The 20752-nt window shown below is 42.3% G+C and overlaps 1 protein-coding gene across 1 annotated transcript in view; it reads left to right on the top strand.

Moving 5' to 3' along the window:
• Window positions 1-20752, top strand: part of ppm1e (protein phosphatase, Mg2+/Mn2+ dependent 1E) — a 102847-nt gene that overhangs the window by 72604 nt on the left and 9491 nt on the right. The window contains exon 2 of the mRNA XM_062958940.1: window positions 15434-15552. Coding sequence (XP_062815010.1) covers window positions 15434-15552 — 119 coding nt within the window. The remainder of the gene's footprint in view (window positions 1-15433; window positions 15553-20752) is intronic.

The raw sequence follows: 20752 nt of genomic DNA, 5'->3' as shown, positions 1-20752 counted from the left end.
TTGCTAAATATAAGGCCTCCCCCGAAAGTAAGACCTAGCAAAGTTTTTGTTTGGAAGCATGCCCATCAAACAGAACACCAGAAGTAAATGTACGTACCATAGAGTGTTGTACATGGAAATAATGGTAGTAACAAGAAATTATTGATAGGATTCACAGTTTGTCTGGTTATGCTGGTTTGTGATGACAACTACTGTACAGTATATCATCAATGTTCATTTTTTTTGTTCAACAATAAATGTGAATTCTTCTTCATGGAAAAATAAGACCTCCCCTGAAAATAAGACCTAGAGCATCTTTGGGATCAAAAATTAATATAAGACACTGCCTTATTTTTGGGGAAACACGGTAGGTTAGGTTAACCAGCTCTAAGGCAGGTTAACCTAACCCAAGGCTGCCTCCTGTGAAATACAACATCAGCTTCTCTTAGGTTTCAGGATTGGACTATAGGACACATTATCCTGAAAGTGCCTTCGCCACTGTAGTTGTGTTTGTGTTTCTGTAACAGCAAAGTCTTTGTTTCAAGGAGACTGGGAAGCAGGTGCCTTATAGCCTCCTATGAATACACAATCAGATTCTTTCCTTGACAATGCATTACTGATAGAACTTGAAAGCGACCGTTCCTCTCTCTGAAAGTTGTGGAGAGGTTCTTTCGGTTGACCCAAAATGACTTTGGCACCGCCTTATAAATAGTTGTCTATTTACCTTCCCTGTGACAAGACAGAAAACAACCTTTTGCAAATAGGATGCAAACGGCTGCTGTTCTTCACCGGTGGCGGGAGGCGGAGGGGGCTCGCGTTCTGGGATGGCTGCCAGCCATCAAAGCCAGCCTGTCCTTGCGAGATGGTGGGAGCTTCCTGAAGGTGGCAAAGGGAGGAAACCACTCCTGACTGCAATCCCTCTGCTGCTAAGTGCCTTCAAAGCTCAACCAGACTCACCCTTTTGACGTCTTACTTTGCATGGATAAACACATCATTCCCCTTGTATTTCAACCCTTGGGCGGGCTACTACACAATAATTTTCCACCTTAATTTACTCAAGAATATCAGAGATGAAAAGGGAACTAGTTGCCAGTAAGGAGTTAACAGGTAATCTGTCCCTTTCCCCAATAACAATGGTATGTTTACACAGCACTAGGTGTCACACCTCAGGTTAGCTTCACCTTGCTAAAGACACCTGGCTGCACACAGAACATAGTCTTTTGTAGTTTATTAGGAAATAAGGAAAAGATAGATCATAAAAGGTAAAAGTTTGGTTCCAAAAGATAGTTAGAAAAACTAGGCTGTAAGAAACACACCCATGGAAACATTAGGCATGAAACAAGGTCTTTAAAATGAAGCCAAAGTCCCAGAAACAAGAATACATCACAGGAGAGCAGACTTGGTTCTTGATTCAAGCAAGGAAATTGCTTTGACAAAGATTTCCCTCTCAGCAGACTGTTTTAATAGCATAACATGAAGGCATTTCTTTGCCCTTTGCCCTCACTCTTATTTGCTATTCTGAGACTTCTGCGCAACCCCCGAAATTCCAGACGACTAGCCTGATCTAGCCTGATCTCATCGCTTTCAAGGCCACAGGGCTCGCTAGTGTTATCAAATTGAGGCTCTCCCTTTCTGCTTCTTGCACCTGAAAACCATCGTCATTAACAACATCATTTCTTCCCATGGGAAAGCCTCCCTGCTCTTCATCTCCCACAGCAGGAACACTCTGCACCCAAATCCCATAGTTCCCATCAGAGTCATCTTGAAACTCATCCTGAACCTGAATCCCATCATCCTGAAACTGCATCCCAGAATCCTCATCAGAGTCACACAAAGGCTGAGTCACAACACTAGGACTGGAGCACAATACCCTACCTCCATTTGCAGTGTATGTTTTTGGTATGTTGTAGGGATGTGGTTTGAATGGTCGGACAAGAATATTATGTGACATGAATGTTGGCTTACTTTGACCCTCAGGCTGCTTAATGAAAAATATTTGGACGGATATGTACCTAGAAAGCTCTCTGAGTCTACACAAACTACCAGCTTAATTTTGATGGTCCTGTTCTCCTTCCAGACCAGCAGGCCTACCATCCCAGAGGAAAATAAGATGGATTTCAAGTGGTTGATATGCTGACAGTGCGCCTGGACACCTATGTTAGCAAGCCTGTTGCTAATCTATTAATTCATGTGATCTTCTTTGATATCCCTCTGTCATAACCATTGTTGCACTCTGGCCTGGATTCACTTTTGCTCTACACAAGAATCCAGAATTACTAACTAAACAGATTATTGGAGAAAAAGCCAATATGAAAATCAATGCCCCATAAAGCAATAGGAAAAAAGGCTATGAAAAGGCGATCGTCCTTACATCAGAGTGCTGTTCCAAAAAAGACAAGGTACATGGAAAACAAGTCAAAACATGAGCATAACCAGGAACACAGGAACTTCTTCAAAAACATGAACCCATGAATGTGAGCACAAAACCTTCCCAAATAACTTAAACATAGACTTGAAAGTGAAACAAGGGGTGCACCGTAATGCAGTGTTGCTTGCTCTAACCCGTTTAGTAAACAATCCTTTAATTTAAGGGCCACGAAGTCATGCCTTTGACATCTGCTCTGTTGCTTCAAGGATTTCTCACTGACCTCCGTAATTTGGCTCCATCCTCCCCGAGACTGAGCCTCAAACTCCTACTAACTTGAGGTGTGTTCCCAGGGAAAGATCTCTCCCTTCCAGCTCCTTATCTTCTGTTGCCAAGGAATGACTTGGGGAAAGGTTCTCCCTATCTTCTTAGGCCCTCTCAACTCTTCACCAAACATAGACCCATTCTCCCAGGTGGAATCATGATCTAAAATCCCTCATTTCCCACACTGGAAAGCCCATCAGTCCCCACAACCTCCGATAGAACCAGCCCCTTGTCTTCAGCCTCTGGCTGAACCACAACAACCGTCCTCTTTGCCACCAACTCCGACCTCTCCATCATCTGCCCATCATTATAGGGCTTCTTCCAAGGAAAATATGTCTGGAAATTACTTTGCAACTGAGAATGTGTATTCAGCTGTCATCTGTTTTATTTCATTTGATCTCCCGTAATTAAAAAGTACCAGGTGTTCGCTTCTTGGATTTAATGCTGCTCACCTCTAATATAACCTGGCATGATTTCAGCATTGCTTAAAGTCTCTTCCACAAAGTGACAGATGTCAAGCAATGCTTGCGGTAGTTATATACCTCTCTGTATATACGTTTAGATTTTTAAAAAATAAACGTAAGACATATGGTTTATTTTATTAGTTTGGATGCATGGGATAGTATTCGTTATGTAGGGCAGTATATGTTTTACCTCTGGTATTGTTACTATAACATATTATTCCTAGGCACTTAACGTAATGGGCAGAATGCACTTTTGTTCTCCAGAAACAACTGCCCACCACTGTAATTCAACGGAATTAAACAGCTCCATGCAATCTATATATAATACCTATTTTAGAGAGCCAGAAGTATACATCAAGCCACTTTGGAGGTTTTGTTTTATTTCCTCTGCTAGTTGGAAGTCCAAAATATGTGGACAACCAACAGTGAGAATGATTGCCTCCTTTTTGTCCTGGGCCAAAAAAAGGGGGGTTTTAGCCCTTTTTTTTAGCACTTCTTGAGTCTTTAGTTATGAAACAATAAATCCAAGGCACCTCTTCATTTATATCTAACTAGCTGTGCCCGGCCACGCGTTGCTGTGGCTTATGGGAATGCTTTGTTGGCCAGGTGGAATAGCAGTGAATAGCCTTGCAGCTTCAAAGCCTGGCCATTTTCTTCTTATGGGAATCCTTGTTTGATGAGCTGGAATACAAAGGAATAGGCTTGCTGCTTGGAAGGCTGGGTACTTGCGTTCTAGGGGCTGCTAGAATTGCAATGAATAGCCTCATTACTTCGAAGCCTGTCTGCTTGCTACCTAGGGGAATCTACCTAATTTGATGTTTAATCGGCTTTTCCTGAATCCCTTCTTATTATCCAACATATTCACGTATCCAACATTCTGCCAGCCTGTTTATGTTGGATAAGTGAGACTCTACTGTATATTTATAATCTTATATTATCTGCTTAGAACTGGATTATATGAGGCCCCTTCTACACAGCTGGATAAAATGCACACTGAAGTGGATTATATGGCAGTGTGGACTCAAGATAATCTAGTTCAAAGCAGATAATATAAGATTATAAATGGGTTATATAGCTGTGTGGAAGGGCCTTGAGTCTACACTGCCATATAATCCAGTGAAAATCAGATAATCTGTATTTTATAGGCAGTGTGGAAGAGGCCTAAGTGAGGCCTAACTCTGCCTGTCCCCTGGGCTGAGTGGGTTGCTAGGAGACCAAGTGGGCAGAGCTTAGCCTTCTAACTGGCAGCAATCGGATAAAAACAATTATTCCTCTCCCTCTAATTAGGACTTTTTCTTTTCTTTTTGTTGTATGAACGTAGAGGCATGGATGAGGGGTTGTGTTGCCAAGTTTAGTGTTTATGGGATGTGTAGTTTTGTTGTTTTGTCCTAGGCCGAAATTGTTTTATCCTTTTATATATATAGATAAGTCGATTTTGATTACCAGGGTTTTTATGACTTCTTTTATATCATCTTACAAAGGGAAGAAAGCAACTGAAATGAAAATCTGATAGCAGTTTGTGAAGGATGTAGACTGTTCTCCTACAAAAGCGTTCGGATTCGGTACATTTCAAGGCAATGTCATTCCACTTTCTTCCCAGATCAGAGCCCCTGTGACACTTCTGTCAAACAAAGGGTGGATCTTAGTGACACAAAACAAACACAGGCTTTGACACACTCTGCTGTGCACAAGCAGCCATTCATTGCAGTCACTGAAAACACTCCCATCTGCAAGAAGTGCACAAGCTTCACATCCTCCTCATTGCAAAAGGTTTCTCTTAAAATGCAAACTCGGTGCAACTATGGCTTCCTTGGTCAAATCAATCCTTTGGTAGTGCAGTCCTCCTTTTCTCTTACTGTCTTCTGCCTTTCACAGCGAGTCGCATCATCTCATCATACATCCTGACTCTGGGGAGCAATTTTGCTCCATCACTGTTCAAAATTTACAGAAATGACCAGCCACTCCCAGAGAGTTTTATCTATACTAATGGTGCCATCACCGCTCAAGCAGGGAGCTTTGAAAAGGTTGAACAGAAGCTCACCGAAGCTTTAGGTGCTCTTACTGCCTATTACAAGGAAAACCAGCTGATTCCTAATCCATCTAAAATGCAGACGTGAGCTTTTTATCTTAAGAACAGACCAACATCTCGAGTGCAGAAGGAATCCCACTGAAGCATTGCAGCACAACAACATACCTGGGCCATGCTCTGACCCATAAGAAGCACTGCTTAACTATCAAGCAAAAAGTGGATGCTAGAAATAATATCAGACAAAAGTGGACTGACAAAAAGGGAAAAAAGAGAGATTGGAAGTATCAAGGATAGTAATGGTATCATATGTGCCAGAATGGTAGATAAAATCAAAGCAATACAGGATTTCTATTCCAATATGTATAGAAGCAAAGAAGTAGATATAGCCGAGCTGGATATAGCCGAGCTGGACAAATATTTGGAACAAAATTTAGGCAAGAAATTAAACACAGGCAAGAGACACACAGTAAGGAAATGGAGAAATCTATAACACAAGTGGAAATTAAAGACACAATAAACAAGGAAGGGTAAGTCGCCAGGTGAAGATGGTATTTCAGCTGAAATCTATAAAACTTATATAGAATTTCTAGTACTCAAATTACAGAGGTTGTTCAATGAAATATTGAGGGGGAAAACCCATACCAAATTCATGGAAACATACTAGGATAATATTGATACCTAAACCTGGTAAGGATAAACTAATATTAGACTCGTGGGTCTAATATTAAGGGTTTGTTAAGGGAAGACAAATGTCTGACTTGGTCCGTAGAGTGATAAATATTATAGAGTGTGCCAAAAACGAGAAAGCTCAGGTAGGCATTATTGCATTGGATATATATAAAGCCTTTGATATAGTAGGTTGGTCAGTGTTGAAATCTCTAATTAAAAATATGGTTTTGGAGAGGGTTTCCAACATATAATAGAACAAATATATTCAGAAAACAGGGCTAAAGTTACAATTAATGACTCGAGTACTGAATCTTTTAGTATTGAACCAAGGAGTAAGACAGGGTTGTCCTCTTTCCCTGGTATTATTTATTTTAGTTATGGAATTATTAGCCTCTGCGATTAGGAAAGATAAGGAGATACAGGGAATGGGAGTGGACAATAAAACCAAAATTAGCGGATGATACGCTTTTGACAGTAAGGAACAACAACCCTTTTGGCCTTTCACTCCCAGAAACCCTAACAGCTGGTAAACTGGCTGGGGTTTCTGGGAGTTGTAGACTAAAATACCTGGGGATCTACAGGTTGAGAACCACTGCCCTTGAGGGTTTTATTTGTGGACCACAAGATGGGATATATACACTAACTTGACATTATAAAGATGCCCATGCAGCGACAGTAGACTAATCAGAAGTCATGTAGCGTTCTCTGAGTTTACAGCACGCCAGTTCCCTGCAGTAACGGCTGAAGGGACAGATTAATATAGCATTTAACTTGAAACTGTCGCTCTAATCCATTCTACTTCACAGATCTATTTTTTCCTTTGCCACGAACAGTTTTGCATCAGGCATCCGTTCTCTGCCGCAACACTGTCACTTTGAATGGATTTACCCAACCTTTTCAAAGACTATAATCTGTTTTTTTCCCCCTGTGTGTGTGTGGCAGTGTGCTTGCAATAGCTCATGTTTCTCGGCGCATCACGAAAGTGTGTGGTGCCGTTTGCCAACAGACGTGAAACAAGCATCCGGGGTTTTATCTACTGCAGACAAACCACCGGACAGCAGAAGTCAGTCAGATCAGCGCGTGGCACAAAGGGGAGGGCGGCGCTTTGAGAACAAGGATGGGGAAATCTGTAGTCAGCCCTCGGCCAAGAATAGGCCTCCCACGGCATGCCTTGGGTGCGCCAATAATCTCTACAGGCTGCTTATCAAGGATGGATGGAGCCTCTTCGCTCCAAACACAAACACAAAACCCTCCAGCATCAAGTCAGCGAAATGTGTCCGTTAATATCATCATCATCATCATTTAATTACTTATTAATCACCCTCCATCTAAGATGCTCTAGGCGATTTACAAGCTAAATTGTAAAGGATAAAAATACATACATACAAATATTGATAAAATTAACATAGATCAAAAGCTCTAGTAAAAAGCCAGGTCTTAATATGGCAATAACACCATGCAAACCCAACAGCTCTATGCTACACTTGTTTTTATATCTCAAGGTGGAGGCTAAGAGACCGGGTCCAAAGTCAGGGATGTACCACTGTGAACATGTTAAAGGTAGTAAAGGTTTCCCCTGACATTAAGTCCAGTCGTTTCCAGAGAGTTGGTGCTCATCTCCATTTCTAAGCCGAAGAGCCGGCGTTGTCCATAGACACCTCCAAGGTCATGTGGCCATAGGCATGACTGCATGGAGCGCCGTTACCTTCCATGTAGCAGTGCCTATTGATCTACTCACATTTCACTTCACTTCACTTTATTTCTTAATTAGTCGCTCTCCACCAGAGTGCTCCGAGCAACTTACAATTTAAAATATCATTCCACAACATAAAAACATTTAACATAAAAACATTCAACATAAAAACATTCAACATAAAAACATTCAACCTAAAAACATTCTACAGTGACTATTTGGCAAAGTAGATCTGATTTACTTAAATGCACAACCAAAGAGCCAAGTCTTGAGCGCTTTTACAAAAGGTCGCAACTCCGACATTGCTCTAACATATAGAGGCAATGAGTTCCACAGAATTGGAGCATAGGTCGAAAAGGCTCTACTATGCCTTGTAGCTTCCAGGCGTACCTCCCTAGGGCCCGGTACGTATAGGAGATTTTCCTGTGGGGATCGTGGTGACTACTGATGGAAAAAAGGAATGAGGCGTTCCTTAGATATAATGGTCCTTGGCCATTTCGAGCGCTAAATGTCAGGATCAGTATCTTGTAAGAGATCTGATGTTCTATTGGTAGCCAATGCAGTTGTTTCAGAATCGGTGTAATATGGGATCTTATAGATGATCCTGCTAGCAGCCTGGACCATTCGGATCTTCTGGGTTTTTGTCTTCGGAAGGCCAGATATAAGGCGTTACAATAATCCAACCTAGTGGTGACTGTTGCATGGATTACCGTTGCCAATGCTTCTGTCGAGAGGTAGGATGCCAATTTCCTTGCCTGGCGAAGATGAAAAAAGGCCTGCTTCCTTATGGCAGTGATCTGGGCCTCCATCGTCAGCGATGAGTCCAACACAACCCCAAGGCTTTTAACAGTCGCAGACGGAACCAGAACTTTCCCATCAAAGTCAGGCAGTGACTGGATTAACTCTGGTGGCTGGCCGGGCCAGAGTATCTCAGTTTTTGCGGGATTCACTTTTAGTCTACTCGCTCGCAGCCAACTCATCACTGCTTCCAAACACAGCTTAAAGTTCTCGGGAATCGTGGTTGTCCCAGGTTCGAGACGCAAGAGTAGCTGGGTATCATCTGCATACCCAAAGCTCCGCACTAGTCCAGCAAGTGGTCGGACGTAGATGTTAAATAACAGGGGCGAAAGGATAGCACCCTGGGGAACTCCACAGCAAAGGCAGGAGCTCTCAGAGCTTTGGCCTGACCACTCCACCATCTGTCTCCGGTCCCGGAGAAACAAATTGAACCATTGAAGAGCTAAACCTCGTACACCAGACATAGCCAATCGATGGATCAGCAAGTCATGGTCCACGGTGTCAAATGCAGCTGTAAGGTCCAACATTTGCATGTTTTCGAACTGCTAGGTTGGCAGAAGCTGGGGCTAACAGCGGACGCTCATTCCGCATGTTAACAGCCTCAAAAACAAAACCAGCTGTATTGGTCTTGTATTGTCGAAGGCTTTCATGGCCGGGATCACAGGGTTGTTGTATGTCTTTCGGGCTGTGTGGCCGTGTTCCAGAAGTATTCTCTCCGGACGTTTCGCCCACATCTATGGCAGGCATCCTCAGAGGTTGTGAGGTATGGATAAACTAAGTAAGGAAAGGAAAGAATATATCTGTGTAGAGTCCAGGGTGTGGCAAGAGTCCTTTGTCACTGGGAAGCCAGCATTCATGTTTCAGTTAATCACCCTAATTAGCATTGGAAAGGTTTTTGTCTCTTGCCTGGAGGCATCCTTTGTTCAGTCATTAGCCTTCAGAGTGTTGGTTCCCATCTACTGTTTTGATTTTAGAGTTTTGTTTTGATTTTAGAGTATTGGTCTTCTTTCTCCATTTCTCTATTGCTGGCCATAGCTTAGGTTGTCATGCCAGTGGCTTGTTTTGGAAATATACCTCAGTAATTCCTTGCCTAAGAACAACCTCCCAAATCCGTGGCAACGGGTGGCTTGAAGGCAGACATACAGCAAAGGCTGTATGTTTGGCACATGACCCTTTGCCTGCATGGATGGAGAAAATAACGCATTTCCTTTCATATGCAGAGATTATACATCTCTATTTTGACATATGTCAGGGATCATCCCGGTGATGGAAGCTGTCAAGGCTTCCATTTAGTCAGTCTTTAAGTCTGGCGTAACAGTGGAGCCTCCGGATGTGAGATGCACAGAACCACTTGGGATTCCCTCCACTGTCCGGCCGAAAGATTCGTGTCTAGCCTGGTCTGCCAGCAAGAAAAAATCCCGTTAAGGTTCCTTAACCAAAGCCTCTGGGAAGAGATTGTGGCTGGTGCCAGTCAGAAGCAAAGGGACAGCCCTCATCTGATCACTTAGCTGCTTGCTCTGCAGTCCTGGGAAGCCTTCCTAAGAAGATTTACAATGTACAGATGTCAAAGGCAATTAATTCAGTCGCAGGCTGTTGGTATTATTAGAAGAGGGAATATCCCGATGTGGCTGAACAGGGCTTTCTCGTATTCTCCCCCCCCCCCCATCAAGTTGTACAAATGACAGCCTTTTCAGACCAACACAGAGTTAAATATGCCACGGCTTGGTAGGTTTCTTAAACCAGGCTTAGAACAGAAATAGAACAGTGTGAAGGAAGGGGAGGGGTAGAGCAAAAGAGCTCTTCCCCACTCCATGACTGGCTCACGGAGGCATGGCGCCATTAGCGCAAGCAAATGTAATGAGGTGACGTGGGCCCGGCTTCAGACTGCTTCCCTCCAAAGCGAAACGGTGGAAGCTCCCCGCCTCCCGGCTCAGTGGCACGATTCCCAGCACTGCAGAGAGTGTTGCCGCCGCTGTGGGTGTTGCACCAAATGCCTCCGTCAGCCAAAGAGTCAGAAGGAGAGACGTTCGGAACCATCTCATTTCTGGGGAGAACATCCGGAGTCGCTTGTGTAGTGGGCAGCGTGGCAAGGGAAATAAGTGGGCAGCTTCAGCGAGGCGCATCTTTTGCGCGTGTGCTCAGAACAGACTCATAACAAGCTATGAGTTAGGCAGAGTTTGCATACCAGCCATTTCCATCTCTAGTTATGTGTAATACTGATGTGGGATTCTGATATTTTTTTAGGGAATGGAGCCATATTTGTGCCCACGGGATGCAGTTGTCTTTTACTGGAAATTGACAAGAACTAGCACAGGTCCATTAATCACCTCTTTGACTAGTGCTGCTATAATGGATGGTCCATTTAGTGCTTGCTCAATCCATGTTCAACATGATAAGCCACTACCAGAACGGACAACAACAAGAACAATTCTTTATTGATTAGTCACTTTTGACCATATCAAAACATGTAAAACATACAATACAGACACACTTACGCATACATACAATAAAACCATGTAAAGATATAAAACATCCCGACCTGCGGCCTAATAACGCGCTCCTAGACAAATACAGAGTAAAAAGGTTAAAATTAGTAATTTTCTAAAGTAAGGTTTGAACGAGGATAGGGGTAAGTAAAACAAGTGTCTTGTCCGTAGTAAATTTTAAATTTGGATTTTGTTAGCGGCAATAATGTATCAGCTCTCAGCTTCCAGAAGGGACAGAGAGTTTCATCTATGCTGATGATTGTGCCATCACTACTCAAGCAGGGAGCTCTGAAATAATAATAATAATAATAATAATAATAATAATAATAATAATAATAATAATAATCTTTGAAGTCAAAAATCAGAAACTCCTCAAAGCACAGCAGACAAAAAACCAGTACAAGAAAACCGCACTACAAACTAGAGCTGACAGCTGGCACAACAAAACATTGCATGGAAAGTTCCTTGACAAAATTGAAAGAAAAGCTGATAAGGAGAAGACCTGGCTCTGGCTCACGAATGGGACACTGAAGAAGGAGACAGAAGGTCTGATCCTTGCAGCCCAGGAGCAAGTCATCAGAACAAATGCAATTAAGGCCAAGATCGAAAAATCAGCTGATGACCCAAAATGCAGACTGTGCAAGGAAACCGACGAAACCATTCATCATATCCTCAGCTGCTGTAAGAAAATCGCGCAGACAGACTACAAACAGAGGCACAACTATGTGGCCCAAATGATTAATTGGAACTTATGCCTCAAGTACCACCTCCCAGCAGCAAAGAACTGGTGGGTCACAAACCTGCAAAAGTATTGGAGAATGAGCACGCAAAGATACTGTGGGACTTCCGAATCCAGACTGACAAAGTTCTGGAACACAACACACCAGACATCACAGTTGTGGAAAAGAAAAAGATTTGGATCATTGATGTTGCCATCCCAGGTGACAGCCGCATTGATGAAAAACAACAGGAAAAACTCAGCCGCTATCAGGACCTCAAGATTGAACTTCAAAGACTCTGGCAGAAACCTGTGCAGGTGGTCCCGGTGGTGATGGGCACATTGGGTGCCGTGCCAAAAGATCTCAGCCGGCATTTGGAAACAATAGACATTGACAAAATTACGATCCGCCAACTGCAAAAGGCCACCCTACTAGGATCTGCACGCATCATCTGAAAATACATCACACAGTCCTAGACACTTGGGAAGTGTTCGACTTGTCATTTTGTGATACGAAATCCAGCATATCTATCTTGTTTGCTGTGTCATACAATAAAATACATATACATATACATATATATATATAATATCATTCTATTATTATTGTAGTATATTATCATCTTATTACTATTATATTATTCATTATTCATGACTCCATTGAAACTAGAATAGAGAGAAATCAGTGTGGAAACTGCAAGAGGTACCATAGATCGTTGTACATGGAAATAAGGGTAGTAAATAGTTTTTGATTTATTAAGTACAGTTATATATTACAATTATACATTTTTGTTATTTAAACTATACATATTGCAAAATTATGGGTTTTTTTCTCAAAGTGACACACTACCCAAGTCATGCTAGTTTTTTTGGTGAATTTTGACACACCAAGCACAAAAGCTTGCCCATCGTTGCCCTAGAAAGAAGCATTTCTCTCCTTCCTTGCGCATGTTGAAGGTTGTACCTTTTTGCTGGCTGGTGTGGATTTCCAGCCTCTTGCTCTGTGCTAAATGGTATCTAAGGACTCGCTCAGCGTGAGGAAACATTCGCCCAAAGTCTCTTGACATTTCCTGCGGGGCGAGCTTCATTAACACACAGGTTAAAGCTGAAAGCTGTGTGGGTAGACGGCACAAGCCCAGTGCTGGGAAACGGTGTGTGCGTGGAAGGTATCCGAGTTAAAAGGCTGGAACGTCACTCTTGATAGGGTATTATTTGCTGGGTACGGCTGGTTTTATTTTATTTTTAACCCCATCTTTAAGTAAATTACATAAACATAGAATTCTAAAAATTGAAATAGCCAGGAGATTTAGCCTGCGCACTTATGGTATAAGTCGCTTGCATAATGGCACTCTAAATGTACAGTTTCGAAAGAGTGCCGGTGGCCATAAAACCAATAATCTGACCAGTACTGAGGGAAGGGACTCTAGAAAGGGATGGGTTTTGGCTGCTTTGCCTGCGTCAGGTTCAGTGTCCCCAAGTTGACTGCTTTCTGACACCTTGGAGAGAGACTGCTGACCAAAGTGAACAGTTATCTCGTGTCACATATAAAACACCTTGCCAAGTGGGTTGCTCCAAGTGGCCATGTTCCAGAAGCATTCTGTCCTGACCTTATGCCCATATCTATGGCACGCATCCTTAGAGGTGGTGAAGTCTGTTGGAAACTAGGCAAGTATTGTGATCCAGCCACGGGCTGGTCAGATTCACGATGAAGATGAAGGGGATTCTGGATTTGAGATTCAAGAGCTGCCAGAGGCAGAAGATGGTTCAGAGATGGAGTCTGGCTCAGAGGCCGGAGATTTGCAGTTTCAGTTTGAGCAGGATGACCTGCTGAACCCAGGGCAGGCTGACATTCCCTTGAGAAATAATGAGGGAGAACCGTTGAGAAATGAGGGAGTAGATTCAGCTCCATGCCAGGTGTAAGATAACGGTAGCACAAGCAATGAACTATCCAAAGAGGACCGTTTGTCTTGGATGGGTTCCCAGGTTCGAAGAAGTGAGCGTTTGGCGCGAAAAAGAGAAACCAGCTGTGGGAAAAGAAACGCCTTTATAAGTTGTTATTAAAAGGATGCTTTGCAGACTGCTCCTTGTCAAAGCAATTTCCTCGCTTTATCTAGGTGGATGCGCTGCGCTCTTCGTCTGTGTTCTTGGATCTTTGGATTTTGGGCCTTGTTCTTGGATTCTTGGATCTTTGTATCTTGGACCTTGTTCTTGGACTCTATTGGACCTCTGGATTTAGGATCTTGTTCTTGGACTCTATGGACTATTGCCTTGCCTTGTGAATTATTGCTCTTGGACCCCTGGATTCTGGATCTTGTTCTGGGACTATATGGACTATTGCCTTGCCTTGTGGATTATTGTTCTTGCTATGCTCTTTGGACCTTTGGACCTTGCACCATGGATTAATTGACATTTCTTTGCATTGTGAACAATCAGATTCTTATTGACTATTTCCTTATATCTTTGAACTACCTTTTTGATTGCTTGCTTGAATTATATCCTGCTTTGCTTCATAAAAACCTCAAAAGACTTTCCTTGTGTCTGACTGGGTATCTAAAGCAAGATGAACTTAGCCTGAGGTGCAACAGCAAGTGGGGTTTATATATCTGTGGAAAGTTCAGGTTGAGAGAAAGAACTCTTGTCTCTGAATGTTGCAATTGGCTGGCTTGATTAGCATTTAATGGCTGTGCAGATTCAAAGCCTGGCTGCTTCCTGCCTGAGGGAATCCTTTGTTGGGAGGTGTTAGCTGGCCCTGATTGTTTCTGTCTGAGTAATTGAAGCAGCGCAGCAGCAGTTGGATGGAGTGAGTGGAACACTGAACGAAGAGACATCAGAGACGATGGTAGAACTATATACAAGTTTTACTGAAAGCAGTAATCAAGACAAACAGACTTGTAGACAATGGACACAGGACTTGACTCTCAGCAGACAGCACTCGACTCGACTCAGAACAGAACAGAACTGAACAGAACTGATGCAATCAGCAATGCACACACACTTGTGTCTGGATACTCCCCAGCTCCAGCCACACATCAAGGTCATCCCAGATTCTTAGTAATTACAGTAGATTCTCACTTATCCAACACTCGCTTATCCAACATTCTGGATTATCCAACACATTTTTGTAGTCAATGTTTTCAATATATCATATTTTGGTGCTAAATTCGTAAATACAGTAATTACTACATAGCATTACTGCGTATTGAACTACTTTTTCTGTCAAATTTTTTGTATAACATGATGTTTTGGTGCTTAATTTGTAAAATCATAAACTAATTTGATGTTTAATAGGCTTTTCTTTAATGCCTCCTTATTATCCAACATATTCACTTATCCAACCTTCTGCCGGCCCGTTTATGTTGGATAAGTGAGACTCTACTGTAACTCTTTACAGACTATAGTACAGTCTGGATAATGCAATCAGTATGCAATACTGGCAAGACACAAATTTCATTTAAACACTACCAATACACAAATCCCACATTAACAGTTTCTTGTCTGGAATTCCCATTTTCTGAATGTTGTTCTTTACTGTCCTGACTTTAGAGTTTTTTTTAATTCCAGACAAGAAACCGTCAGGGCCAGCTAACACCTTCTGGAGCATGGCTATACAGCCCAGAAAACTCACAGCAACCCAGTGATTCCGGCCATGAAAGCATTAAACAACACCTTGCCAAGTTCTCTGCACAAACAACAAACAATTGCTCCCCCAAAAAATACAGAACAGAGAGAGTTTCTTTAAGTTTCTTTCAGATCCAGCTATCTGTGGTTTTCAGGAGAGAGCAAAAGAACTATACTGTACTAATCATAGCATTATATTTGCAAAATGATTAAGCATCGTACACTTGCGTAGTGTAGCCTTTGCTGTCCTGTATCATACTGTTATCTTATCAACTCTCTTCTTTTTTCCCCAGTAACTGTCCTTCCCTCCTGGCGGCTGCATTGGCCCGGGCCACAGCAGATGAAGTCCTGCAGAGTGACCTCTCAGCCCTCTACTTGCCCAAACATTCAGACAGCCCAGATGGGATCATACGTAAGTGCCTCTATGAACTATGTGGATGTTGTCATGGCAGATAGCCCTCTTGCTGGGCTTTCAAATACCCTGCAAAAGCAAAACTGACACTATATTGTAGTGGTGTGTCAAACTGGGGGTGCAAGTGGGACGCTAAAATTTCTGGAAATCAGTTTCTTCGGTGTCTCGCATTCCTCTTTGGTTCCCTATTATCTATATCTGTATCTATCGATCTATATCTATATCTATAATAACAGTGAAAACCCGTATGTGTGTATGTGGCACGGCTGTCTGTTCACACAGACAGCCTCCGGTCTCCACAAACAGGCTATAGTTCCCAGTGCTGAGGAGCCAGCAAGTCACTCTTTTCCACTGACATTACGGTTACAGCGAGCTCCATCAACATGTATCCCAACCCCTGCCAATGTCCTCCCAAACACTACGGCCCACCACCCAAGGAATGCTTTCATTTGGGGACCATTTCACCCTAGATTTTGCATTTTCCTCCACCACAGGCAGGCATCCCAGGGTTCTCCATTGGTGTGGAATTTGCATGACCCCGCCCACTGCCCTTCCCTTTCAAATCTGTCTCCAGAACAAACACAGCACAACTACACTTCCTGGAGGAGTTTGGGGGATTGACTCCACATGGTGGAAGTTGTAGTTCACCCTGCATCAAGTCAGAGCCCTGTGACTACTACTGGGGAATGTAGAGGAGTTGTAGTTCACCTACACCCAGAATGCTCTGAACCCAAACAATGATGGCTCTGGGCCAAACTTGCCATGCATCCCTGATGTGCCTAGATTTGAATACTGGTGGGTTTTGAGGGGAATTTGACAGCGTGGTGGTCAGGGTGCATGTTGTGTGGGTATCTTCAAACACCATCGATCCTCTGCTGCACACTAGCACCCTGATGAATTGGTTGCAATCGTCTGCCACACCAATTCCTCTCTTCAATGTCAAACTCAAAGACATCTGTGGTCTAAAGTCCAAACATTTATTTCAACATCTGCAAACATATTTACAAAGCACAGCAAAAGCCATCGCTCTGAGCTGGCATTCTTCTATAGCCTCTTCGCTTGGCAAGCACCAGCTCAACACACACAGAGATAAGAAAGCACATTCCTCAGTCCGACCTCCAAAGGCCGGAAATCATGCCTGATAGGTCATAGCAGGCTGTCAGTCTAACTAGCTGAAACATTGCTGAAACACATACTCTTGCCTAACAGCAGAAAACATTTGGTTAACATTTCATACACATACAACCATAATCCAACAGAATTGGCCTGGACATTTGGGAGCAGCACGTCCTGGGATTTATCGTTCACCTGCAATGAATGAGCTCTCCGAACCACTCTGATGATGGACCAGGACAAAATGTGGCACAAAGAGCCCCCATAACCAAAAGAGCATATAGGACAAGTTTGGGGGAAAGGGACTTATAGTTCACTTGCATCCAGAGAAACAGTGACCCCCACCAACAATGGACTTTGCACAGAGAAACCTCATGACCAACTGAACATAGCAGTTCACCCCCATCCAGAGAGCACTGCAGCCAGGCAATGACCAGCCAATGACAGATCTGGACCACACTTGGGACACAGACCCAAAATGTCCAACTTTGAATACTGGCAGGGTTTGGGGATGATTGACCCACGATTCTGGGAATACCTAACAATCAAAGACAAATAATGCCTTTTTCAAATAACCCGGGCAACGCCGGGTCCCCAAGCTAGTTTGTAATCCAGCCCAACTTTCCATCTATCTGCTCAAGGCCACATGTTATTATTTGTTCAAGCTCCTGCTGACTCAGCCTCTCTGTACCCCTTCAAAATGCTCATTACTATGAAAGATGGCATCTCCCAGAATAAGGTGGCAGGTTGTTTGTTCAGCCGAGAAAAAAAAGACATTGTCATCCTTTCTTAGTCTTTACTGAACGATTAAAAAGCAGATTCGTTGGGATTCTGCAAGCGCAAGGTTGAGAAATGACTAGTTTGCAAGCGCTGCTGCCTTTCACATCCTTTGCAGGTGAATGAAGCAGATTTGTCATTGTTCTGGCTGAGCAGCCCTCATTAGTTCCAAATTGAGATCTCTTAAACTCGCGTAAATATTTGACAGCCTCCAAGGAAATGTTGACATTTTTCAGACTAATCACCTACACAGAATATTTGAGGAAGCTGCCCTGCTCAGGAAACCTTGGTGCGCAGAGCCAAAAACACCTTGACGTGGCAGAGAGTGGCCTGGAAACACGGATCATTGCCCACAACCTGGTGACAGATGGTGGTGTTGGAGCCCTGTGCCAAAACATGAGAGCCGTCATGGGCCAGCGGCTAAAATGTGCCTCTGGGTGGCCTCTGGTTCAAATCCCAGCTGGTGCCAAGCTTCTTGGGAGACTTGGGAGGGAAACGGCTCTTTTTGCTTCCAGTATTACAGCTGTACTGGAAACAAGCATCCTCCAAGATGTTTTTCAATCTGTGAGTGCAGAAGTGTCAGCGTGGGGTCAGGGTGCGTGTTGGGTGGGTTTCTTCAAACTCCATCGATCATCTTCTCCAGCACCCTGATGAATTGGTTGCAATCGTCTGCATCACCAATTCCTCTTTTCAATGTCAGACTCAAAGACATCTGTTGTCTGAAGTCCAAACATTTATTCAATATCTATAATACATATTTACAAAGCATAGCAAAAGCCATCGCTCTGAGCTGACATTCTTCTATAGCCTCTTCGCTCAGCAAGCACAGCTCAACTCACAGAGATAAGAAACACATTCCTCAGTCCAAAGGAAGTTCCCGACTTCCAAGGCCGGAAATCATGCCTGATAGGTCAACAAGCAGGCTGTCAGTCTAACTAGCCTGCTGTTAACTGTTTCATTGCTGAAACACACACTCTTGCAAAAACAGCAGAAACACTTGATTTACATTTCATACACATACAACCATAATCCAACAAGAAGCACTGGTAAGAAACACAAATACATGGCCCTTGTCTCCACTGGGTCATAATAAGTCACCACATCTGGTTGTACTGATTTCCTGTGAGGCTTCAAATAATGGCTCAGATGGAGCTTACACAGTGAATTGGGCCCAATTGGATACTTTTCTACTGCAAGCCTTTATTTCTGACTTTAGTACGTAGTGAATGTACTGTGCACTTTGAGATCTCTCTCTGCTTGTGTGTCAGGAGACATGTAATGATTGGCGTTTTTCTCTCTCTCTTCAAACCTTAGAAGAGATGGGTGTTAGAATAGCTCGGACTCATTTCTTTATCCAATAAGAAATGTAGTTACAGTAGAGTCTCACTTATTTATCCAACATAAACAGGCCGGCAGAATGTTGGATAAGTGAAAATGTTAGATAATAAGAATGGATTAAAGAAAAGCCTATTAAACGTCAAATTATGTTGTTGTTGTTGTTGCTATTATTATTATTATTATTATTATTATTATTATTATTATTATTATTATTATTATTATTATTTCTTATACCCCACCCCATCTCCCCGAAGGGACTCGGGGCGGCTTACATGGGGCCAAGCCCAGACACAACAATATAAAAAGACCAATAAAAAATGTTATAATTTTACAAATTAAGCACCATGTTTTACAACACAGCGACAGAAAAAGCAGTTCAATGCATGGTAACGTTATGTAATAATTACGAATTTAACACCAAAACATCGCAATGTATTGAAAATATTGACTACAAAAACATTGACCACTAACAAATTGACTACATATAAAGATAGAATTGCATAAAATGAACGCAGAGTAACAACATTGTCGAAAATTAAATCTGTAAAATATTCAGTCCTTGCTTCCTAGAGAAAGAGCTATGGATCTGGGTGGGAGGCAGACTGCGTTGGATAATCCAAAACGTTGAATAAGTGAATGTTGGATAAGTGAAACTCTACTGTAGTTATTTTTATTGTAAGTAAACTTTTGTGATTTTTAAGATTGGACTCTTTGGTATCTTTGCCTCCTAAGCTCTGAATTCTTTATAGCCACATGGCACTTCACACTCTGCTTGCTGTGAGCTGAATGCTCAACAATAAGTATCTTGGGTTGTTGTATGTCTTTCGGGCTGTGTGGCCATGTTCCAGAAGTATTCTCTCCTGACGTTTCGCCCACATCTATGGCAGTCATCCTCAGAGGTTGTGAGGTATGGAGAAACTAAGTAAGGAAAGGAAAGAATATATATCTGTGTAGAGTCCAGGGTGTGGCAAGAGTCCTTTGTCACTGGGAAGCCAGCATTAATGTTTCAGTTAATCACCCTAATTAGCATTGGAAAGGTTTTTGTCTCTTGCCTGGGGGCATCCTTTGTTCAGTCATTAGCTGCCCTCTGCCCTCAGAGTGTTGGTTCCCATCTACTGTTTTGATTTTAGAGTTTTGTAATACAGTAGAGTCTCACTTATCCAACACTCGCTTATCCAACGTTCTGGATTATCCAACGCATTTTTGTAGTCAATGTTTTCAATACATCGTGATATTTTGGTGCTAAATTCGTAAATACAGTAATTACTACATAGCATTACTGTATATTGAACTACTTTTTCCTCTAAAATTCATTGTATAACATGATGTTTTGGTGCTTAATTTGTAAAATCATAACCTAATTTGATGTTTAATAGGCTTTTTCTTAATCTCTCCTTATTATCCAACATATTCACTTATCCAACATTCTGCCGGCCCGTTTACGTTGGATAAGCGAGACTCTACTGTAATAATAAAGCAATGAGAGACTAAATTTTAATCTGCCATTGCTTTAGGAACAAGGATGTATTATATAATTTCTGACTGGTTAGCATACAAATATAACAGACAAATACAGCTGAAATGAACAACTCCAGCTGGTCACTCTTAACCTAACCTCATGGGGTTCTTGATACAATAAAGTAGGGAGAGTTCTGCCGGCCCGTTTATGTTGGATAAGTGAGACTCTACTGTATATATTATATCATTCTATTATTATTCTATTATTATTGTAGTATATTATCATATTATTACCATTATATTATTATTATATTATTCATTATTCATGACTACACTGAAACTACAATACAGAGAAATCAGCGTGGAAACTGCAAGAGGTACCATAGATGGTTGTACATGGAAATAAGGGTAGTAAATAGTTTTTGATTTATTAAATACGGTTATATATTACAATTATACATTTTTGTTATTTAAACTATACATATTGCGAAATTATGGGGTTTTTTTCTCAAAG

The sequence above is a fragment of the Anolis carolinensis genome, unplaced genomic scaffold (assembly GCF_035594765.1).
Source record: "Anolis carolinensis isolate JA03-04 unplaced genomic scaffold, rAnoCar3.1.pri scaffold_7, whole genome shotgun sequence".
Classification (NCBI taxonomy): Eukaryota; Metazoa; Chordata; class Lepidosauria; order Squamata; family Dactyloidae; genus Anolis; species Anolis carolinensis.
The sequence above is the reverse complement of the archived record's forward strand: the minus strand, read 5'-3'. Positions and strand labels throughout refer to the sequence as shown.